Source organism: Gossypium hirsutum, chromosome D09 (assembly GCF_007990345.1).
Source record: "Gossypium hirsutum isolate 1008001.06 chromosome D09, Gossypium_hirsutum_v2.1, whole genome shotgun sequence".
Taxonomy (NCBI): Eukaryota; Viridiplantae; Streptophyta; class Magnoliopsida; order Malvales; family Malvaceae; genus Gossypium; species Gossypium hirsutum.
In genome coordinates, this window is record NC_053445.1 from 31248190 (window position 1) to 31269902 (window position 21713).

The 21713-nt window shown below is 32.4% G+C and overlaps 1 protein-coding gene and 1 long non-coding RNA gene across 3 annotated transcripts; one reads left to right on the plus strand and one right to left on the minus strand.

Annotated features, from left to right (window-relative positions):
- The first annotated feature begins 1390 nt into the window (after window positions 1-1390).
- On the plus strand, window positions 1391-13271 carry LOC107891877 (receptor-like cytosolic serine/threonine-protein kinase RBK2). 2 transcript variants are annotated; one of them, XM_016816806.2, is made up of 9 exons: window positions 1397-1570; window positions 2295-2419; window positions 6621-7316; window positions 8383-8634; window positions 10964-11118; window positions 11818-11897; window positions 12003-12138; window positions 12419-12568; window positions 12845-13271. In XM_016816806.2, exons 1-9 carry the CDS (start codon window positions 1509-1511, stop codon window positions 13028-13030), a joined length of 1842 nt encoding a protein of 613 aa, XP_016672295.2. In that variant the 5' UTR covers window positions 1397-1508; the 3' UTR covers window positions 13031-13271. The 2 variants fall into 2 exon arrangements, with proteins under 2 accessions (XP_016672296.2, XP_016672295.2); XM_016816807.2 differs by lacking the exon at window positions 12419-12568 and having other exon boundaries at window positions 1391-1570.
- A 1421-nt stretch (window positions 13272-14692) lies between these two features.
- On the minus strand, window positions 14693-21175 carry LOC121220806 (uncharacterized). The gene is made up of 3 exons (XR_005917992.1): window positions 20816-21175; window positions 19793-20212; window positions 14693-19710 (listed from the first exon to the last, which is right to left on the minus strand). It is a non-coding gene; the product is annotated as an uncharacterized lncRNA (long non-coding RNA).
- Window positions 21176-21713: the final 538 nt, after the last annotated feature.

Below are 21713 nucleotides of genomic sequence, written 5' to 3' on the forward strand. Positions count from 1 at the left end.
ACACATTGAACTAGGCTGACCCATGGATTATGTCTAACATTGGTGCTCAATAATAGGTTTATGGTTGTTTTGCAACCTAACCTTGTGCATACAAAGGTTGGACTAATCCTTCAAATATCGACAATAGACCACCCAAATGCCTTCTTGAAGAGGTCCCAAAGGTAATCCCATGAGTACGGGTTTCACATACTTCAAAATTTAGTCCAAGGACTTTATGAATTTCTTAAACTCTTTATATTCTATATCAACTTTAGACATAGTATACTTCACATATTTTTTTTTTGTTGTTTGATAAAATTTTTTAAACTTATTTTCTAAAAATTAATTTTAGTAAAACAAATACAACATAAATATTTTTATGACTGGAAAAATATTATTTATTATTAATTTAGAAAACTAAATTTAAATAACATTAGTTTGAAAAGCTTTTTTGATAAAAAAATATTATTTCTTCTAAAAAACTTGATCGTGGATATAGCTCTTTTAATAACAATAGAGCTACAATTAGAGGTGATTATAGCTGGGTCGGGCCAAAACAAAAATTTACACCTGTTTGTTAGGCTTGGGCCTGGACCAATTCAAAAAATGGATCTAAAAATTTGTCCAAGCCCGATTCATATAAAAAATGTTAAAAATCAGACCCGACCCGGTCCGCTCATACTAATTTTTTACATAATTTTTAAATATATATAATACATCAAAAATACTAAAAAAATTAAAATAAATATTTCTGAAAAAATTAAAAATAAATTTTAAAAAAATATGTATACTTAAATAATACATACTAAGATAGATGCAACTTAACAAGAAGATATCTCTGAAACAATAACAAAATTTACAATAAAACAAGTGTTATACAATATCCAAATAATAACAACAAAATAGTAGTAACATAATAGTGAAATGATAGCAAAATAGGGAGAAAATAACAAGAAAATATCATTAAAATAACAAAAAAATAGTAGACTTTTTTTGTCATTTAGTGAATTCGGTCCGGGCTGGGCTTGGGCCAAAAATGTCTTACTCGAGGTCCGAACCATTTTTAAAACAGACCTATTTTGTTCAAGCTCATTTTTAGACCTATATTTTTATCCAAATTCTCTAATTTCCCGGACGGACCTTCGAATCGGGTAGGGTGGCCCGAGCCATGTAAAAAAAAATGGTAGTTTGTTCCAGGTGTGGAAGACCCAAAAATAAGGAAGAGGCAATGCTGTATTTTCTTGTAATATAAATTCAAAATGTCTTCAACATTCCTTAATATAATAGGATAAAAAATATTATAAATTTTTTTATAAAATTATTTCTTCTAACAAAAGGGACGAATTAAGAAAGAAGAAGTGAGAAAGAAGCCTACTTTTAGGCACAAAAAATGGGGGAAATTGATGAATAAAAACAACATTAATATTAGTGAAAGAAAAAAACTTGAGATTAATGCCAATTGTTCATCTTTTTAATTCATTTTCTTCATTAAATTTCTAGGTTTTTTTAATCAGCTCTGAAAATTGCCAATGGGAGATTCAACCGAACCTTCACCTTCACCTTCACCTTCACTTTCACCTGCTCCTTCAAGGTAATAACTCTGAAATTCTTTTTGAAGTTTTTTGAGTTCCTTATAAAATTTAAATTATAATCACGTAATGAATGTAAGTGTCAGAACGAATCAAAATCATAAAATAATGATCCCATTTTAAATTCTGAGTTCAGTTTATGGTGTTTTGTAACATTCGAATTTGATTTAGATTTAATCGTCACAATTTCTTTTACGAAATTTACTTACATTAGTTTGAAATTAATTAATTTTATTTATTTTTATAAAATTAAAATCTATGAAAAATTTCAAATTCATCCGATAACCATCTGAAAATTGGGGAATTTTGAAATCTTCTTGATTTATATGAAATTAATTAATTTTACATATTTTATAATTTTATGCACGCTTAATAATTTTTTTTTTAAATTTGATTATCCTATATATACATACATATATCTTGTTGATAGAAAAATAAATAATACTCACTTTAATTCATTTAAAAATGATAATTCGGAATAGGACGAGATTATTAGGAATTGAACCTGAACTTTCATGTTACAGTATAAATATACTCGCCACTAGACCAAATATATCTAATACATTTCCTACTCGATATTCATTTTCAAATTCGAGTAAAATAATATAACTCGAACCGATAAATTCATGTCATAATTCAACACATTGATATGCTGTTTTTGTATTTTTGGCCATCATATTTCATGTTTATGCATACGAAGTGTTTGTGTTTATTCTTCACTTGTAGTGTTGAACCGTCAACTGACAACAAAAATTCAAATAAGAAAGGCAACGAAAAGAAAATATGGGAGCCGTTTCGTCTCATAATGAAGAAACACCGATTTGGTTTTGCCGACTTCATTTCATCTCTTGGTAATTTAATCATCCATTCCTATTTTTCTCTACACTTTTAAACATTTCAAGTCTAACTTATTTGAATTATAGATAGGGCGAATTCAAAAATCCCCTTTAGTAGATATCGGAATTTAATTATAAATTTTTTATATATTAAAATATAAATTTATTATGTATGAATTTATAATTTCATCATTTTTAAAGAGGTTAAACATTTTTTTTTAATTTTAGGGGTTAAAAGTGCAACTTTACTATATATTGATTTATAATTTTTTTATTTATAAAACATTAGATTGAAATTTTTTAATTATTACCCTAGATGGGCTGCCTATCCCCTCAAATTCGTCTCGAGAGATATGATCAAAATAGTAAAGTTGATATAATTTATATAGTCGAATTTCAGTATGAGTTTAAGGGTGTAGCTAGGAGGTTGGCAGGGGCCTCGACCCCCCTAAAATGAAAAATTTTTTTATTTAGATTTTTTTAAAATTTTTAAAAATTTAAATTAGTAAAGGTAAAATTACACGTTGACGCTCCCTAAAATTGTTAAAAATTTGATTTAATATTTTAAAAATTATAAAGATATAGACTGTTAAAATGGTGAAATTATATTTTTATTATTATAAAAATTACAATATAATTTGAAGCCTAAACTATTATTTTTTTACTTTACCCCTGTACGAGTGTTAGCTTCTTTATTTGAATGATCTCTCAAGAGTCATTTCTATGTACATATTCTAATTTTTTTCTTTTGGATTAATAATCCATTTCCTTTGCTACTTTATAGTCGAATTTAAATTACACGTTGAAGATTTATAGCACGTAAATATTATATGCGAGTATTTTTCTACATTTTTTTGAGTTTAAGTTGCCAACGTTATTTAGATATATTTAGATGTTTCTAAGTAGTAGAAATATTATGGAAACCTTATTCTTAGGATTCAAAATGGATTTTGTTCATTCTACTAAAAGAATAGGTAAATTAATTTTTATATGTTATATCAAAAACTAAACTAGTCATTTTGTTAAAATTTCATCCATTTTTACTGTTAAAAATTGTTCCATATACGCAAAATAAAATACAATAGTATGACACGTGTAACTGTTTGATTATTCTTTCAGCCACATAAGTTTTTAACAATAGAATTAAATGAAATTTTTAACAGAAATGATTGATTTATTTTTTAATCTAACCTACAATAACAAGTTTGTCAATTTTTTTAGTAAAAAGAATATAATGTAATATAACACTTAGTACAAAGGCCTTTACAGTACTTTTACCATCTTTGAATATATTTCAATTTTTAGCTTGTTGTGATGGAATATATATTATTTGTGATTACTTGTTTTTATGACGAGTATAAAGAATAGAGGTAAAAAGTACTATGGAGGCTTTTGTGCTAGTGTTAAGGGGCTAGAACTTTAGTCTGACAAATCATGTGGCCTTAAGCGATTTTTTGGGTTTAAATCCGCCTAAGTCAGCCTTACTCTCAAAAAATAAGAATTCTTGTAGAAATTCTTTAAGACATCGAAGCAAAGCGAAAGCAAACTCAAAAGAGAAAGAAGCCACGAACGAACTAAAAAGCCATAGAAAATAGCATACACTAAGTGTTTGAGTAAATGCTATCAAAATTATTATATTACTTTGAAGGTTTACAATTGAGTGATTACAAATGACAGGGAATGTCACTATTTATAGTTGAGCTCCCCTAGATCAAACGATATAGATCGAATTATATCAACGACTAAGGGTCTGTTTGATTGCCAGTAAAATATTTTCCGTAAAATGATTTTTGGAAAATGTTTTACTTTTCTGTAAAATGATTTACTGAAAAATATTTTCTGGTGTTTGATTGAATCTGTGTAAAATATTTTCTGCTGCTTGGCAGATTTTTTGAAAATATTTTTCGGAAAAGTTGTTTTTACATATATTAATAAATATTAATAAATTTTTATATTTTAAATTATTTTTACTTATATTACAATGATTTATTTATAATAATACTCAATTATTAAGCTACAATATTAATCGTTATAAATTGAAAAAAACTAATATCAAATAAATTATTTGTAATTGTGTTAAAAAAATAAGTATTGAATAATTAAAAAAACAAGTTACTGGAAAATCGATAAACAGAAGCAGTTTTCTACCGGAAATGAAGGAAGGAATGAAGGAGGCGTTAGAGAGGAGAGCACGGAAAATGTCTTACGGAAATTGAAAGGGTAAGACATTTTCCCTAAAATGTAACCCATTTTCCCTTGTTTTGGAGTTCATTTTCCAAATGGAAAATATTTTCCGCCAATCAAACATTGGAAAAGTTGGAAATGATTTTCCGGAAAATCAATTCCGTCAATTAAATAGACCCTAAGATTAGTGTCTATCTACAAGATGAAGGTCCTAAAAGATTTAAACTTTATACATCCTTATCCCTTAGGTTTACAATAATTACCATGTTAACTCTAGTTTTACTCGAGTGTTTCACTGGCTACCAAGGTTTCAAGTAGATGAGTTTCTCCATATGTTCTATGAATCAGGCTAGCTCAAGTGGATTAAATGAGCCCCACTTCATCAATTGACTTCAGTGGGACGTTTTGTGTGCATTCGTCATGGACTTTGATTCGCAACTAGCAACATGCTCCCCCATCCATTCTTACGACGCCCTCGTCATGTCCTCGAAATGGCACAGGTTGGCTCGTTTAGGAATTGACATGATACCTCAGTTGATTCCTATCTAGTCTCTTTGTTGTGTAATTCCACCCCTTGAAACATTTGCCTCGACTTATGTCTTCGCCATCGCCTAACTCGAACTGTATTTTTCTCTCGTACATCTCGATCGTAAGAGGCCACTGCTCTTACTTACTTCCATTGTGACTCGCATCAATTGGGATCCCTTTGATCCTCACAAATAGACTTCGACATACCCACATTGAACACCAGGTTAACCTTAAGTATTGTCGCTAACTGTGGTTTGTAAGCCCATTGGCTTACCTATTTTAGAACTTTGAAAGGGCTCTTGTGTCTTTTCCAAGCCAATGGTAAGTTATAATGTAAAACATTAAATAAGTGTTTGAGATGTACCTCACTTGTCACATTTCTTGTTTTGACTACCCAGTTTGCATCACCACTTTTCCGACAAAGCCCGATGCACAACCCACCTCTCTCATAGGTGGTAGCCCCACTGATAACTCAATAGGGTTCATATCGGTTTGTGGCACCTCTAGAATTTCCAATGGGCAGCCCTTGGCACTCTGATCTACCAAGTCGATGTTCTTACCACATGGAACATCTTTGGCTAGCTGGATTGATGACAATACTTTGGTTCCACCCTTCATGTCCTGACTTACCGGCACAACACATTGTTGTTGTCAAATATCCAAGACACAAATACAATTAGCAAAATGAGCCAACAGAACATTAATTCGGTCAAGGAAATTCAAGCCAAGTACAAAGTCTAGTTTAATGCCTATCTACAAGATGAGAGTCCTAAGATATTTAAACTCTATACATCCTTATCATTTAATATTTACTATAATTATCCTAGTAACTCTAGTTTTACTAAAGTGTTTCACTAGGCCACCAAGACTTCAAATAGATGGGCTTCTCCATATGTTTCATTAATCGGGTCAATTCAAGTGGATTAAATGAGTCTCATTTGATCAGTTGACTTCCATGAGACGTTCCATGTGCATTTGTCACGGGTTTTGATCCGCGGCCTGTGACACTAGGAGTTAGATTGTTTGCCCCCTCTACTCAAAAAATAGAAAATGGGCAAACTAGTCCTTGTACATTAGATTAAAGAACAAGTTGATCTTTTCTATTAAAATACTTATCTATTTGTACCATTAAAAATTAGCGTGATTGGCGGAGTAATCAACTAATGACATGTGATATGCCATGTGTACCTCATGCTGACGTACATTAACCAAAATTTCCACTAATCAATTTTTAACAAAAAAAAATCAATTTATTGTTTGATCTCATTTACAAAATTAATTTTTTTAGTAAGAAGAAACAACCCAAAAGCGAAATCAAAAAGAAAATTAATTAGAAGAAACAATCAGATCACCCTTATGAATCTCATCATAATACCCTTTACTTTAATCCCTTAAAAAAGAATAGCAAAATAACAACAATAACATGGTGTAAGGACCGTTAAATTCCAGACTTCAAAATGCTTTTGCTAACTTATAAATCAATATTGTTTCTTTCTTTTTACAGACTTGGCACAATTGAAAATTGAAGCAGAGAGAATAGATCGGCCATCTCCAATATCGGCTCCCAAGGATTGCACAACAAATGCTGTAGAATCCAAACAACCAGCGACCAAACCTTCCATGGAAACCGCTGATTCCAAACCACCGGAGACGACGGAAACCGCTGGTTCCAAACCGCCGGAGACGACGGAAACCGCTGGTTCCAAACCGCCGGAGACGACAGAAACCGCTGACTCCAAGCAACCGGCGACGAAACCTTCGTCGGAAACCCCGGAATCCAAAAAACCGGCGACGAAACCTTCGACGGAAACCCCGGAATCCAAACCACCGGCGACGAAACCTTCGAAAGAAACCTCGGAATCTAAACAATCAGCGACGAAACCGTCGACGGACACAGCAGAACCGGAGTCAAATTCTGCGAAAACCAGCACTTCGACAGAATCTAAACTTTATAACAATTTTACATCGATTACGCAATGGCGTGGATTCTTCCCGGCGCTGAAAAAAGGTGTTGTAATCCCTACGCATAGTTTGACGCCATTGATACCGAAGTTCACGAGAAGAAAAAGCAAAAGAATCAGAGAAGATACGATTCCGCAATCATCACCGGCTTTGGATACTGAAGCTTTTAATTTTAAATCTTCGTGGAAGAATTTCTCCTTGTCTGAGCTTCAGGAAGCGACTGATAACTACAGCCGTGGTATATTTCTTCTTTCCCTTGCTTCATCATTTATTTATTTGAAGTAATTATAATTTGATTTAATTGTGGGTGATTTTAAAACGAGATTGGTGTTCCAATGGATCAACTATGAATTCTTAGGATTGTCCGATTTAGAAAAACAAATTATTAAAATTTTCATAACAAATAAAAAATATCAAATTTTTATTGATTCATTTGATTCTTTCTAATTTAGATCAACTGATTAAATTATCTTCTCAAACTTATATATCAATCTATTCCCAGTCCACTTTTGCTTAAAATTCATTTTTCTACTACTTTACCAAACATTAAAACTTGGTTTAATTTTCTCACTAAATTGTTAATTTATATAAAAATAATTACCAAAATTCAGCAATTAAAATATATATTTATATATAAAACAAATTCATAAAAATCTAAGTAAAAATAATTAACAAAAATTTAGTAATTAAATTCAAATACTAACTAACAACTATATTAACTTTTTAATTTTTATAAAATCGACAAATAAAAAGAAAAGGTATAATTTTTCTATTTTCACAAACTAAAGAAATTAAGATTAAAATTGTACTAGAGAAAAGGTATGATTTGAAACTTAGAATCAGTTTAGCATTAAAAAAACAAAAAAGCACTTTTGACTTTTGAGTAAAAAAAAATATTTTTAAAAGTGCTTTTGAGATAAATATTTTCTGTACCTAAAATGGTAGCTTCTTTATATATAAAACATATTTTGAATTTGAAACTTAATACAATTGATTGATGTAGAAATCCTTGATAGATAACAACAATGGAGATTCGAGTCTTTACTTATATCTGGAAAAAGAACACATTTTTTGAATATTATATTTCCTTCAGTTGGTTTATGTAATTATTTTTTAAAGAATACATTTTTTAAGAGATTATTTTTCTTTATAAATTGCTTCCTCTAATATTTATTTTTGTACTTCAAAGAAAACATAAAAAAAAAGTGTTTTGAATTCAAATTTTTATTTTATAATATTAAATCGAAATTTAATAAAAAATATACTTCGACATTTTCTTATAATATTGTATTTTTGTTGAGAAGAGCATTTGATAGGACAAGGAGGGTATGCAGAAGTTTACAAAGGGAAACTAAAAAGTGGAAAATTTGTGGCCATTAAAAAGCTAACAAGAGGCTCACCCGAAGAGATGACAATGGATTTCTTATCAGAGCTTGGAATTATAGTTCATGTCGATCACCCTAATATTGCTAAAATGATTGGTTATGGCGTTGAAGGAGGGATGCACCTTGTTCTTCAATTGTCTCCTCATGGAAGCTTGGCTTCTATACTTTATGGTTCGTTTCTCCATACCTATTTTTTTGCTTTGATTTTTTCCAAGTTCTTAATGGATCAGATTGGGTTGAGAAAGATCCGAATTCGGTTTTATCTTTGTCGAGTTGAGCCCAAACTTGAACTATGACTTAGAATAACTTCAACTTTAGTTTTTTCATAAGTTCTTAATAGGGTAAACTACAAAAATAGTCACTTTTATTCATCTTATATTACATTTTAGTTTCTTATGTTTGAAATATTACGTTTTAGTCACTTATGTTAGTATTTTGTTATGAAGTGATCATTTTGTCGTTAAGCTCCGTTATCTCCTTAATAACAATCCTACGTGACAGTCTAAATGAGTTTTAAATATCAATTTAAATATCTAACTGGGGTGATAATAGGTTTTTAATTTTTATTTTTATGAAAACAGAATACAAAATTATACCCTAAAACCCAATCTTCTCCTTATTAAAAAGAAGCAATAGCCAATTCATGAGATTACTGAAATGTTTTCTTTTGCTTCTTTGACTTCTTCCTAACATGACGGAATATGCCAACCCTGTTTTAAAAATTATAAATAAGCTCTTGACTAAAGAATTTTTTATTAAAAATCAAAGTGGGTAGCATCTGGTAACTGGAAGATGAATAAACCCCCAAAATCTTAGTTTTTTTTATAGAGAAATCAAAGAGATGTAACTCACAGAATGATGGGTGCCAAAAAGAGTTAAGCGGAGATGGGGAGGCAGAAAGAGGAGAGGGAGAATAGCTCTGGCCATAGGTGACGTGTGTTTGGCATGTGAGGAAAAGGTGGTTGGGTTGAAGGTAATGGTGCCGGAGGTGATGGTGATGGTGTTGTAAGTGGTAGTTGTTGATGGCATTTTTGGATATGGACTTTTTGTTGAAGAAAGAAAAAATTGAATCTCGAAAGATTTGGGAAAAGAAAGTAAATAGAGTTTCACAGATAAAACACTAAAGTTTGGATCTTTTGATGTTCTTTTTGTCAAGAAAATATAAAAAAGGAAGATATAGCAGGACAGATGGATGCAAAGGAAGAAAAATTAAGGTTTTTAATTTAGGGTTGTCATTAAATAGTATGTTGTTTTAGAGTAAAACTAATTATAAAGAAGATATACCTGGACCCTCCATTCAATCTATCCTTTGTTTTTTCATATTGAATAAAAAATTCTATCGATTGATGAAATACTCAATTTAATTTCCGTTATTTTGATTTACAAAGATGACAATATTTTTTAGTAAAAATGAAAAAAGAAACTAAAAGAAAAGGGAGATGAAAGGTTTTTCTTTTTCGGTTTAATGTGTAATTAATTTAAAATTCTAATTAATTAAAATTTTAATTAAAAATCTATTCTCATCCCAATTGTATTGTCACATAATACTACTGTTAAGGAGGTAACAGAATAACCATTTCGTAACAAAATATTAATAAAAGTGACTGTTTTTATAGTGTACCCTTCTTAATATGGTTTAATTGGGGTATTGGTGCTTGTAATTATGCACATTCAACTTGAAAAGAATCAATTTCGGCTTGAGCTCTTTTAGTAAGCTTGTTTACTTGGTAAAAATTGAGCAAAATTCTCATGCTCAATTGTAGGCTTGATTATTTTAAATATATGTTGTACCTTTAATTATTATTGAAAAATCTCAAGTCAAACTCAATTTTAAGCATAAACAATGAAGTCTAAAATTTAGATTAAATTATATTTAAAGTTATTATATTATAAGTAAGTTTACGTTTTAGTCACTTAATTTTAAAAAGTTACGAAACTGTTATTGAACTATTCAAAAGTTTTCATTTAAGTCATTGGGCTATTAAAATTTATGTTGTATGGCCTTCTTTGTTTGCACCGCCTGCACCAATCGAAAGCTTTCATTTCGCTTCTCTTCTACAGTTCAAAATTTTCATGAAATAATTTTGGATGTTACAAATCTGCAAATCAAAAGCCAAACAACTTTCTCCTCCGATCTTCGACACTAACTGTTAGCTTGATTTAGACCTAAGGTATGTTCTACTCATTGATGGATACTAATCCATACCGATTGTTGAATTGTAACTTGAAACTTACTATCTTGACTTTTAAAAAAAAATTAATAGGCCAGTAATTTAAATGAAAACTTTCAAACAGTTCAATAGCCATTCTGTATTTTTTTGAAATTGAGTGACCAAAACATAAATTTACTAATAATTTAATGGTTTTGTGAGTAGTTTATCCTAAAACTTAATATGAACATTGAGGTTACTCTTTTCTACGTAGATGAACTCGAAAAACTCTTTATTGTAGATCAAAGGTTGAATTGAAGTGAATGTTGTTAGTATGTATGCATATCCAGGGCCAAAGGAAAAACTAGATTGGCGCACCAGATTCAAGATTGCTGTAGGAACAGCCAAAGGGCTTAGCTATCTACATGAAGGTTGCCAAAGGAGAATTATCCATAAAGATATCAAGGCCGCTAACATTTTGCTTACAGAAGACTTTGATGCTCAGGTACATCTTCTATTCTTAATTCTTCTTCAAAGAGATTTCATCTTGTCCCATCTATTAAAAGAAATGGGTAAATTAATCTCTACACGTTAGATCAAATATCAAATTGGTTCTTCTGTTAAAAGTTTATCTATTATTTTTGTTAAAAACTGATCTCTGTATGTTAATATGAGATATACGTAAACTGGTCCCTATATGTCAACATGAGGTACACGTGGCACGCCACGTGTTATTGTTTGGTTATTTCATTATTTATGTCAATCTTTGACTGTACGAATAGATAATTCTTTTAACAGAAAAGACCAATTTATTTTTTGATCTATGTATAGAGGCTAATTTACCCATTTTTTGAATAGAGGGACAAAATGTAATCTGACTGCTTCTACAATAACCTCTATAATACTTTTACCATCATCAAATACATTTTTATCACGATACTTTATTGTTATTAAATATATAATTTATTTAATTTGAACCGGGGTGTTTAGTTTGTTCTTTTTATTGAATTTGGTTTGATTTCAATTCAGATATTAATTATTTATATTCAATTTGGTTTAATTTTTAGCTCAAAAGTTAAAAATTTGTAATTACCAAATTTTTATTATTATTTAATTTTTATAATATGAAAATAAATATTTTAATTTTGAATTAAAACAATAAAACTATAAATATTTTATTTATAGATTTTCGATGTAATTTCAGATTTCAGATTTCGGACTTGCAAAATGGTTACCTGATCAATGGACTCATCATACGGTCTCTAAAGTAGAAGGCACATTTGGGTTTGTAATTTAAAACCATTTCATATAATCTTTTCTCTGATCCGAAACCTTTGACATTCATTTTTATTAAGCAAAGGTTTTTGAATAGACTTATTTTCATGACAGTTATCTTCCACCGGAATTTTTCATGTACGGCATAGTGAATGAAAAAACCGACGTCTTTGCTTATGGAGTATTGTTGTTGGAGCTCATCACTGGGCGACAAGCCATCGGTAGTTCCCAACAAAGCCTTATTATGTGGGTACGTTTGCTTTTCTCTACAAATAAATATCGGAATTTAAATGACACGCTTTGGGTAGTGTTACTTTTATATCGTAACTGCAAAAGTAATCAACAAATATTCATTATCCAAATTCATATTACTTGAAAATAATTCGAAGTCAATTAGCATAATAATACTCAATATGTTGCATACAATAAATGAATTAAAATATTATAGAAAGTAGAAAATATCTGATCCTCATATATCCCTAAATATTATGTGGGTAGAACTGAAAGTAGTTGTTCATAAACATTTGCAGGCAAAACCTTTGATAAAAGAAAATAAGATAAAAGAATTAGTTGATCCAAGTCTAGGGGATGGCTACGAGCTGGACCAGTTGAACGTAGTTCTCGCTATCTCTTCTATTTGCATACATCAGTCCGCAGTGAACCGACCCGATATGAGTCAGGCATGTTCTTTTATTTTCTTACTCTAAACACCTCGAGCTCATTGTCTTTGAGCTAACCCAACCTGGATTTATGTATTTTTTTTTTGGGTCCAAAACCCAATCTTTAGGTGTAATTAAGAGTATAATTATTTTATATGATATATTGTCAGTAGATAGAGAATATGCTAAATGGTCACATTTATTTTATAAATAAATTTTTTTATTATATTTTATAATATATTTGTCAAACCCTTAATTTGTTGGTAAAGTCTAAAATTGGGTTCAAAAAAATGACAGGTTGTGTCGATTCTGAATGGTGATAGAAACAGCTTGGAGGGGCTGAAAGAGGGTGAACACTCGGTACTAAAAAGAACTTACTCAGAGGAGATGGATGATGCTGAAGAATATAATTCAACTAAATATTTGAGTGATATCAACCGTCAGCTTGAGATTCTTCTAGATTGTTCTAAAGATACTCTTTAATTTTTGTTTTCTTTTTTAGATTTTCTGTCTTTTTATATTTTTGAAATTTTGGTTTTTCCTCAAATGAATTTGTTTTAGGGATAAATATTAAATTTACTTATAAATTTTGATTCAATGTGTAATGTAATACATGTACTTTAGTTTAGTGCAATTATAGATGAAGCTTTGATTTTATTTCAATTATGTAAATAAAATATTGATTTTGATAACTATACAAATAAAAATAAATATTTTCTTTTTACTTTTACATGGATAAATATAATAATTTTAATAAAATGTAATAACTATAATAATAGATAATAAAAATTAAAAAAATCAAATTTTCATCAATATAATTACATAAAATCATATACAATCTGTATCAAACTTTTTTTTTTCATAAAAAATTATCTATTTTGTAAAACTTGGATTTATAATTAAGGTCTAGAATTTTATAAATTGATATCTACTATCATGATTAAAAGTATTTTCTTAAATATATAGTTAATATCATGAGTGAATAACAACTTTACAGATAATCTCTCTTTAGTGCCTTATATTTCACATTGTGGGGATGAGTTGATAGATAAAAAATCTTTAAGTGCCTTGTATTTCACGTTTTGAAAACCTATATGAAGTGTTTCAACTAGCTCTTTTCACTGGGTAGAGACGAAGTGCCCCCATGTGATGCTAGTGAAGCGAGTGAGGGGCCTCCTTGGTGTGTTGGCAAAGGGTCTCCTAGTGTATAGGTACGAGGCCCCTTTTGGAGTGACGAAAAGGTCCTTTGGTGTGTGGGTGAAGAGCTTCTTGGTGTGTAGGTGAGGGCCCCTCTTGGTTTGCTAGCGAAGGCCCTGTTGACCCCTTCATATAGTTTCCAAGGAGTTCTTCACTTAATGTATTTGAGGGAAACATCTTTATTGCCCCCTAAAGTTGGAAGCTCTTATAGATACCAAATATTGCAAAAACTTCAAGAGACCCAAAATGGAGAAAAATAAAAGAACCTGAAGGGATTGAGTCATGAATTCTTACTCGGGAAAGAGACATAACCTTTTGCTTATTTCCCACATATGACGCCAATTGTTATATTAATATTATTATCATAAACATTATGGTTATCAATAGGATCAATTATAACAAGTCAAACACTCATATTCCGAAAATACAGAAACAAATAAATTTCGCGGTCGAACTACCGAAATAGAATGGGGCTAAAAAAATCTGAGAACTAAAAGTTTCACTTTTTGTATTGAAAAGCGAGGCTTCGTGATTCTTGTGAATCTAATTCATTGAAATTCCATCCAATAAAACGGAAGAATTATAAATCTCCAAAATAATAGATAAGAATATCGCAAATAAAGCCATTGCGACACCCATCAAAGGAGTCGTTCCCCATCCAGGGGCTACCTTACCATATTATGAATTCAATGGTTTCAAAAAATCCCCTACAACAGTTCGTCTTGGACCAGATCTAGAACTACCCTCAACGGTTTATGTAGCCATAAATCTTATTTTGTATTCAGTGAGATTTGTTGACTTAATATTATTATCATAAACATTATGGTGTAATATTTGAGAATTTAACTATATTTTTAAAAGCTCATCAATATCAATCTATAAGATATGTAAAAGCACGAGTTCAAGAAAAATTTATGAAATGACAAAAATATCTCTTATTGCTCATTATATTATTAAATTAGCATTAAAAAATAATTTTAATATATTTTTTTGGTGAAAAGATAAAAAAATCCAAAAAAATTTACATTAACATAAAACTAACTTCCCAAAGGGGAAGCCTTAAATACTTGTAGTCCTTCTCTCCTTTCTTGTACTAATTTAGTGATTCCATCTGCTTCCTTGTTATCTTCCCTAGGAATATGTTGAATGATCCAATGTTCTATTTTGGATAAAAGTTGGTGAATCCTCTTAACCAATACTGAATCTGAACCATTTGGAACCTGATCTTGAATCGCGTTGATTGCCTCCATTTTAATGGTCTGAATTAGAGCGTTATCATAATTCCATTCTAAAAGAAGCTCTAAACCATCTTTGATGCCCCATAACTCAGCCTCAATAATAGAACAAAATCCTAAATAGCTGTTAAAACCAACGATCCACCTTTCACTTTGATCTCGCAATACTCCTCCAACTGCAGCAAAACCTCTATCCACTTTGACCACACCATATGTCTTTAAGTAGATCCAATTCCCGCAAAAGGAAGAAGGTGAAATTTTAGGTTGCAAATCAACCGTTGTTACCTTATTACTACATGAAACTTACTGTTTGGCCCAACTGTAAGAAACTTTAACGATTTCACTTGCATTCTATGGAATATCTTGAACCGTGAGAAGATTACAAATTTTCTAAGTACGTCACGTAATGAGTCCAAAGAGGCATTACCAATCAACATTTCCTACATATAACTGTTGAGAATTCTGTAAATTTGTCTTTAGCCATTCCAGAAGTCCATCTAAATAAAACCAAGATAGCTTATCTACTAGAATTATGTGTTCCCATATATCTCTAGCTGTCAGACAATCCCTTAAAATGTGTAACACATCTTCAAATTAATGACAAAAAAATATCTTAAAAAATATAATAGTTACACTTGGTCTGCCTTGTAGCACGAGTTAGGGTTTTTCTTATCTACCTTGTCGCATGAAAATCAAATCTTTAGGGTTTTTGGGTTCTGCTGCAACTTGAAGGAGAGTTGATTACTAGGAGACGAAGGTTTGCCATGGCTAATGTTGATTTGGTGGATACTGAGTTAGCCAGTCTCAATACCATAGACAAATAGGAAGATCTCGTGGTGGTTTTGGAAGAAAATAATGCCGATGAGCAGTTATATGACCTTTGTTTGGTAGGGAGAGTCCTTATGGATAGCGCTGTGAATTTCCCATCCTTAAAAATTACTCTGGTCGATTTATGGCATCCGTTGAGAGGGGTATCAATCACAGAGATGGAGAATAAAAAGATCTTATTTCAATTTTATAGTGAGATTAATTAGAAGCTAGTTCTGGATGGGTTGCCGTGGTTTTTTAACCGACATCTCATTATTTTTCATAGATTAGTAGGGGGTGAAGAACCAAATTCGATTACTCTTTGGCACACGGTCTTTTGGGTCCAGGTTCACAATTTACCAATCGGTGTTACATCAGAGGGAACAACATGCCAACTTCGGGACTTTGTTGGAAAATTTATGGAGTATGACACATCGTTGGTGACAAGATGGGGTAGTAAATTCATGCAAATTAGGGTTCTAATTGATGTTAATCTACCGCTTAAAAGGAAGAAACGAATTAGCATTGGTCAGAATAAATTCATATATACCTTATTTCAGTATGAAAGATTGCCACTTTTTTACTTTATTTGTGGCCGGCTTGGTCATGGAGAGAGTTATTGTGAAGTCAGATTAACACTAGGGAGTCAGCAAGTGAAGTTTGGGTGGGATTTGTCGCTGATAGCCACGCCAAGAGGGGGAGGTCAGGTTGTGAGCAAATGGCTAAGAGAGGAGCCAAAAACGGATAGATGGAATGATATAGAGATAGATGGGGAAAGAAGGGTAAGAAGATTCAGTATGGAGGTTACAAATAAAATTGAGTTCCGTGAAGAAGTAGATTCATTGGGTCGTTTTACACAAAAGATCTGGAATATAAACACAAGGGATCATGTTAGTCCCAGGCATTTGGAGGGAAGGGAGATTGAAGAGGAGTTGGAAGACATACCAGTGGAATTTGTGGATGGAAAAAAGAGGCAAAGGTTTAATTCAAAAAGGAAACCCCTGGTTGATCTTAGGGGTCTATCAGAGGGAGATATAGAGAACAATATATCAGCGGCCACTCAAAAGGTGGCTGACTGGGCATAATGAAAATTCTAAGTTGGAACGTTTGTGGTTTGGGGCAACCACAAATAGTTTGACATCTCAAAAACAAATTGAGACATATCCGGCCCTAAATTTTGTTTCTTATGGAAACAAATGTTACAAGTAAATGGATGGAATCAATAAGAAGGCAATGTGGTTTAATGAATGGTATCGATGTTGTGGCAATAGGTACGAGAGGATGGTTATCATTAGGGTAGAATGAGGGATTGAATTTAACTTTGAAAAGTTTTTCAAAATCTCATATTGATGTAGAGGTGGAGAATGAAGATGACATGGTTACATAGAGATTTACAGGATTTTACGGAGCGCCAAAAGAGAATGAAAAAAAATAGTCTTAGGAACTATTAAAATTATTGAAACGCGAGAATAGCAAGCCATGGCTGATTACCAGAGATTTTAATAAAAAAATTTTCTCTTTCGAGACAAAAAGGGGGGAGAATTCGAGAGGAAAGATAGATAGCAGCATTCAGGGAGGTACTTGAGTATTGCGAGTTATATGATTTGGGGTTTTCTGGCCAGTGGTATACTTGTGAGAGAGGTCGTCTAGTTGACAACAATATTAGGGAAAAGTTGGATAGAGGAGTAGCAAATACAGAGTGGTGGGATCTTTTTCCAAGGTATAAGGTGAATCACTTACAACACAGTTTTTCAGATCATTGTCCGGTTGTTGTGGATACACTTGGGGATGGGGGGATGCAATGAGGGGTAAAACAGTGGCATTTTTGTTTTAATGCAAACTGGATTCTGAACGATGAACTTGAGGAGCAGTTAAAACGGGAATGGAATTTTAATAGTCTAGATGTGCTAGAGAAGCTGAAGAAAGTAAGGTCGAATTTGAGTATTTGGGCAAAAAAGGAGAAAAGAGAAAAGATCAACGAACAGAAGTATTAAATGGCAAATTATTGGAACTAGGTGGTAGCGAAATCAGTGATGCAATTTTGGAAGAAATTACAGAGATTAAATTAGAATTGAACTTCGAAGCAGATAAAGATAAGCTTTTCTGGGAACAAAAGGCAAGAGTGGACTGGCTTCGTATGAGAGACTGGAATACGACATTTTTTCATAAGCGTACGACACACCGCAGAAGGAAAAACATGATTAAAGGGCTGGAAAATGAAGCTAGGAACTTGATTACTGATGAGGATGAAATCTCTAATTTGGCTATAGATTACTTCAAATAATTGTTCTCATCTAAACAAGTAAGTAATTGTGATAGTTTGTTTGAGTCTTTTTTACCTTGCATCACGGATGAACACAATGATATTTTAATGGAGAACTTTAAAGAAGAAGAAGTTGTTAGGGCGATAAAATCCATAGCACCCTTAAGGCATCAGAGCAGGATGGATTTCTGACAGTTTTCTATAAAAAAATATTGGCATATTGTTGGAGAGGGAGTTTCTAAATATTGCTTGGATATTCTTAATGGTCAAAGAAACGTAAAGAAGATAAACAATACGAGCATCGTCCTTATTCCTAAAGAAAAATCACCAAAGTCAATGAACAAGTTTCGTCTTATTAGTCTTTGCAATGTGATTTAAAAAATTGTTTCAAAAGTCCTTGTTCATCGTTTTCGACATGTACTTGATTTATGTATTGAGGATACACAAGGGGCATTTGTACCGGGAAGGAAAATCACAGAAAACATCTTTGTGGCATATGAAGTCTTGCATCTTTTAAAAAAGAAAAGGAACATCGAAAAAAAGTTTCGCTTTAAAACTGGATATGAGAAAAGCATATGACAGGATTGAATGGAGTTTTTTAGAAAAAATGATGCGCAGTATGGGCTTTTGTGAGGACTGGGTTTTACTTATTATGAGATGTATTATTAGTGTAGCATATACAGTGGTGATCAATGGGAAGAATGAAGAAGAATTCATGCCTCAACGAGGGCTAAGACAAGGTGATCCATTAAGTTCGTATTTGTTTCTCATTTGCGCAGAAGGATTCTCAAGGCTAATTGTGCTTGCCAAAAGGGAATGAAGGCTTTTTAGGATAAATGTGGGAAGAGGAAAGGTCTCGGTGTCGCATCTATTTTTTGCAGATGATAGTACACTGTTTGGAGAGGCTTCAACTGAAAGGGCAAATAATATGAAACGTGTGATCCAAGACTATGAAAAGGTTTCGGGGCAATTGGTCAATTTTGATAAGTCTCTTATCTATTTTAGCGGCAATGTTGATTTGGTTACACAGGCTCAGGTGGGAAGAATTTTGGGAGTAAGAATTTCTAATAATCCAGAAAAATATTTGGGGTTGCCAACTATGGTGGGTCATAAAAAAAGCACTCTTTTTGTGGCTATTAAAGAGCAATGTGTGAAGTTATTGAGTAATTGGAATATGAGATTATTATCGGCTGGAGGTCAGGAGGTATTTTTAAAATCTATTTTACAGGCAATCCCGGTCTACACAATGCAATGTTTTAAGTTACCAATTTCATTTTGTCTAGAACTCGAGAATTTAATGAGTAAATTTTGGTGGCGGAATTCAAAAACAAATAAAAGTATTCACTGGTGCAAATGGAGAGAACTGTGCATCCCTAAAGCGAAAGGAGGGTTAGGTTTTAAAGATCTGTCAAAGTTCAATTTGGCCATGTTAGCGAAGCAGGGGTGGAAAATTAGAATGCAACCCGATTGTTTGTTTGTGCGTGTAATGAAAGCTAAGTATTTTTCGAAAGGGGATTTTATAAGTGCAGGGTTAGGTTCTTACCCTTCGTATACCTGACGCAGTATTTGGGGAGCCAGACATCTTCTTGAGGAAGGGATGGGATGGCAAATTGGTAATGGGGAATCAGTCAATATTTGGAATGATAGGTGGCTTCTTGGACCTGACAATGGTAGAATAAAATGTCAAAATATAGATATCAGGTATTCTCAAGTTTCGGATTTAATTAACAAGGAAACTAATACCTAGAAGCAAGAAATAATTCACATGTTATTCGGAGAGGAGCAATTGAAGAACATTATCTCAATCCTTTTGGTGAGTAGTAGTCTACAGGATGCACCTGTGTGGTGAGGTGACAATACTCGGATATACATAGCAAAAAGTGGTTACAGATGGCTTATTACAGAGGGGGTACAAAAATAAATAATGAAATCCCTACTACTTTCTTTACAAGACTTTGAGAACTCAAGATTCTAAGTAAAATACGCATTCTTATATGGAGAATTGCTAATGACTATCTACCTACTTTACATAATCTAAAAGTCCCTAATTTGGTTGTCAACACTTTATGCCCGATGTGCCAAACTGAGGAGGAATCGGTGGACCATCTCTTTAGATTCTGCACCTTCACACAACAGGTTTTGCGGGGTTTGGGAGTGACAGTTCTAACATGTAACAGAGAGTCCAGTGGGAAAAATTGGTTAGCAATAGAATTTGGAAACAGAGTATAGAAGCATATAAAATCAGATCTATGGCATATTAGGCAATTTGGTATAATCGCAACAAAGTCTATCATGATGGTGTATGAGAGCAAGTAACTGAACTTGTGGGATTTATTAAGGCCTACTATATAGAAACAACTATTATGGGGGAGAGATTAAAGAATACATGTGATGTGAGACACTCAGTTTGGGAACCGCCAAACAATGACACCATAAAAATCAATTTTGACGCTTCCTTTAATCAAATAACAATATGTTCTATCTCAGGAATCATAGCACGAAACAAAGAAGGTCTAATAATGGCAGCTTGTACCTACCCATGGGAAAACATTTCAGATCCAGTAATGGCCAAGGCAAGGGCGTGTTTGCAAGCCATTATTATGTCTGAAGATATGGGGTTCCAAGACATATGCATAGAAGGGGATGTGCTAACCATAATACGTAAATTGAACTTTGCAGAAAAAGATAGATCGTGTATTAGTAACTTGATTAAAGAAATTAATGCGAGAGGTTACAACTTCAGAAGTTCAAGTTTCAAGCATGTACCAAGGAAGGCCAAAAAAGCTGCTCATGCGATGGCGAAGGAAGCAGGGCATTACTAGCATCCTCAATTCTGGATAGAAGAGGTGCCGCATACAGTGAAGATCTTGAAAAATCAAGAGAGGAGAAACGACACTCATGGCGGTTAGATCAAGATGTAGAGCTCGGGCTTTGTGGTGTTTGTTTGTCCGAAGAACTCGTGATGTTGAAAGAGACTGTGGCCCTTTAAGGGTTGATTTTGGAAGAAATAGGTCTCTTGAATAGATGATACAAGGGTTTTACTTTCAATAAAAGAGAAGAAGGGAGAAGAAGGGTTACAAAGGCTATGTCTATTCATTTTACTTTTGTCATTTCAGTTTACCATTAAAGCACTTAGGCACAGTTTTTATTTCAGTTTTACTTTTACATTTTCAAGGCACCATTTTGGTAGCCAGTTATTATTTGACAGCTTTAATTTCCTGTTTCTTAGGACTGTAATCGTTGTTAATGCTTCTTCTATTAATAAATAGTATCAGTTGCTTTCTTAAAAAAAATTTATGACAAAAAAACCTCACAAGAATTATTGTGACTCAAACACATTCTCATTCTTTCCACATTAGTAATAAGTCATTACTGAAAGGCAAGCCAAATGAAGTATCTAATCCTCTAGAGACCCTGAAATTTCCATAAAAGTTTCCATATCGCCTATTTTGAGTTCCATGACTTTTTCCAAATCTTTCCATATGTACTCTTGAGTGTGAAAGTTCCTATTGTTGTACCACCCTATATGAATCTGTTCGATCCAGTTGTTGGACATGGTAGGGGAATCCCCGCAATCTTACAAATGATCCCGTTTGGAAGCCAAAATCAGAAAGGATTAATATCCCAATATCTTTCCTCAGTGACCATATCCTTAAGAAAGCAA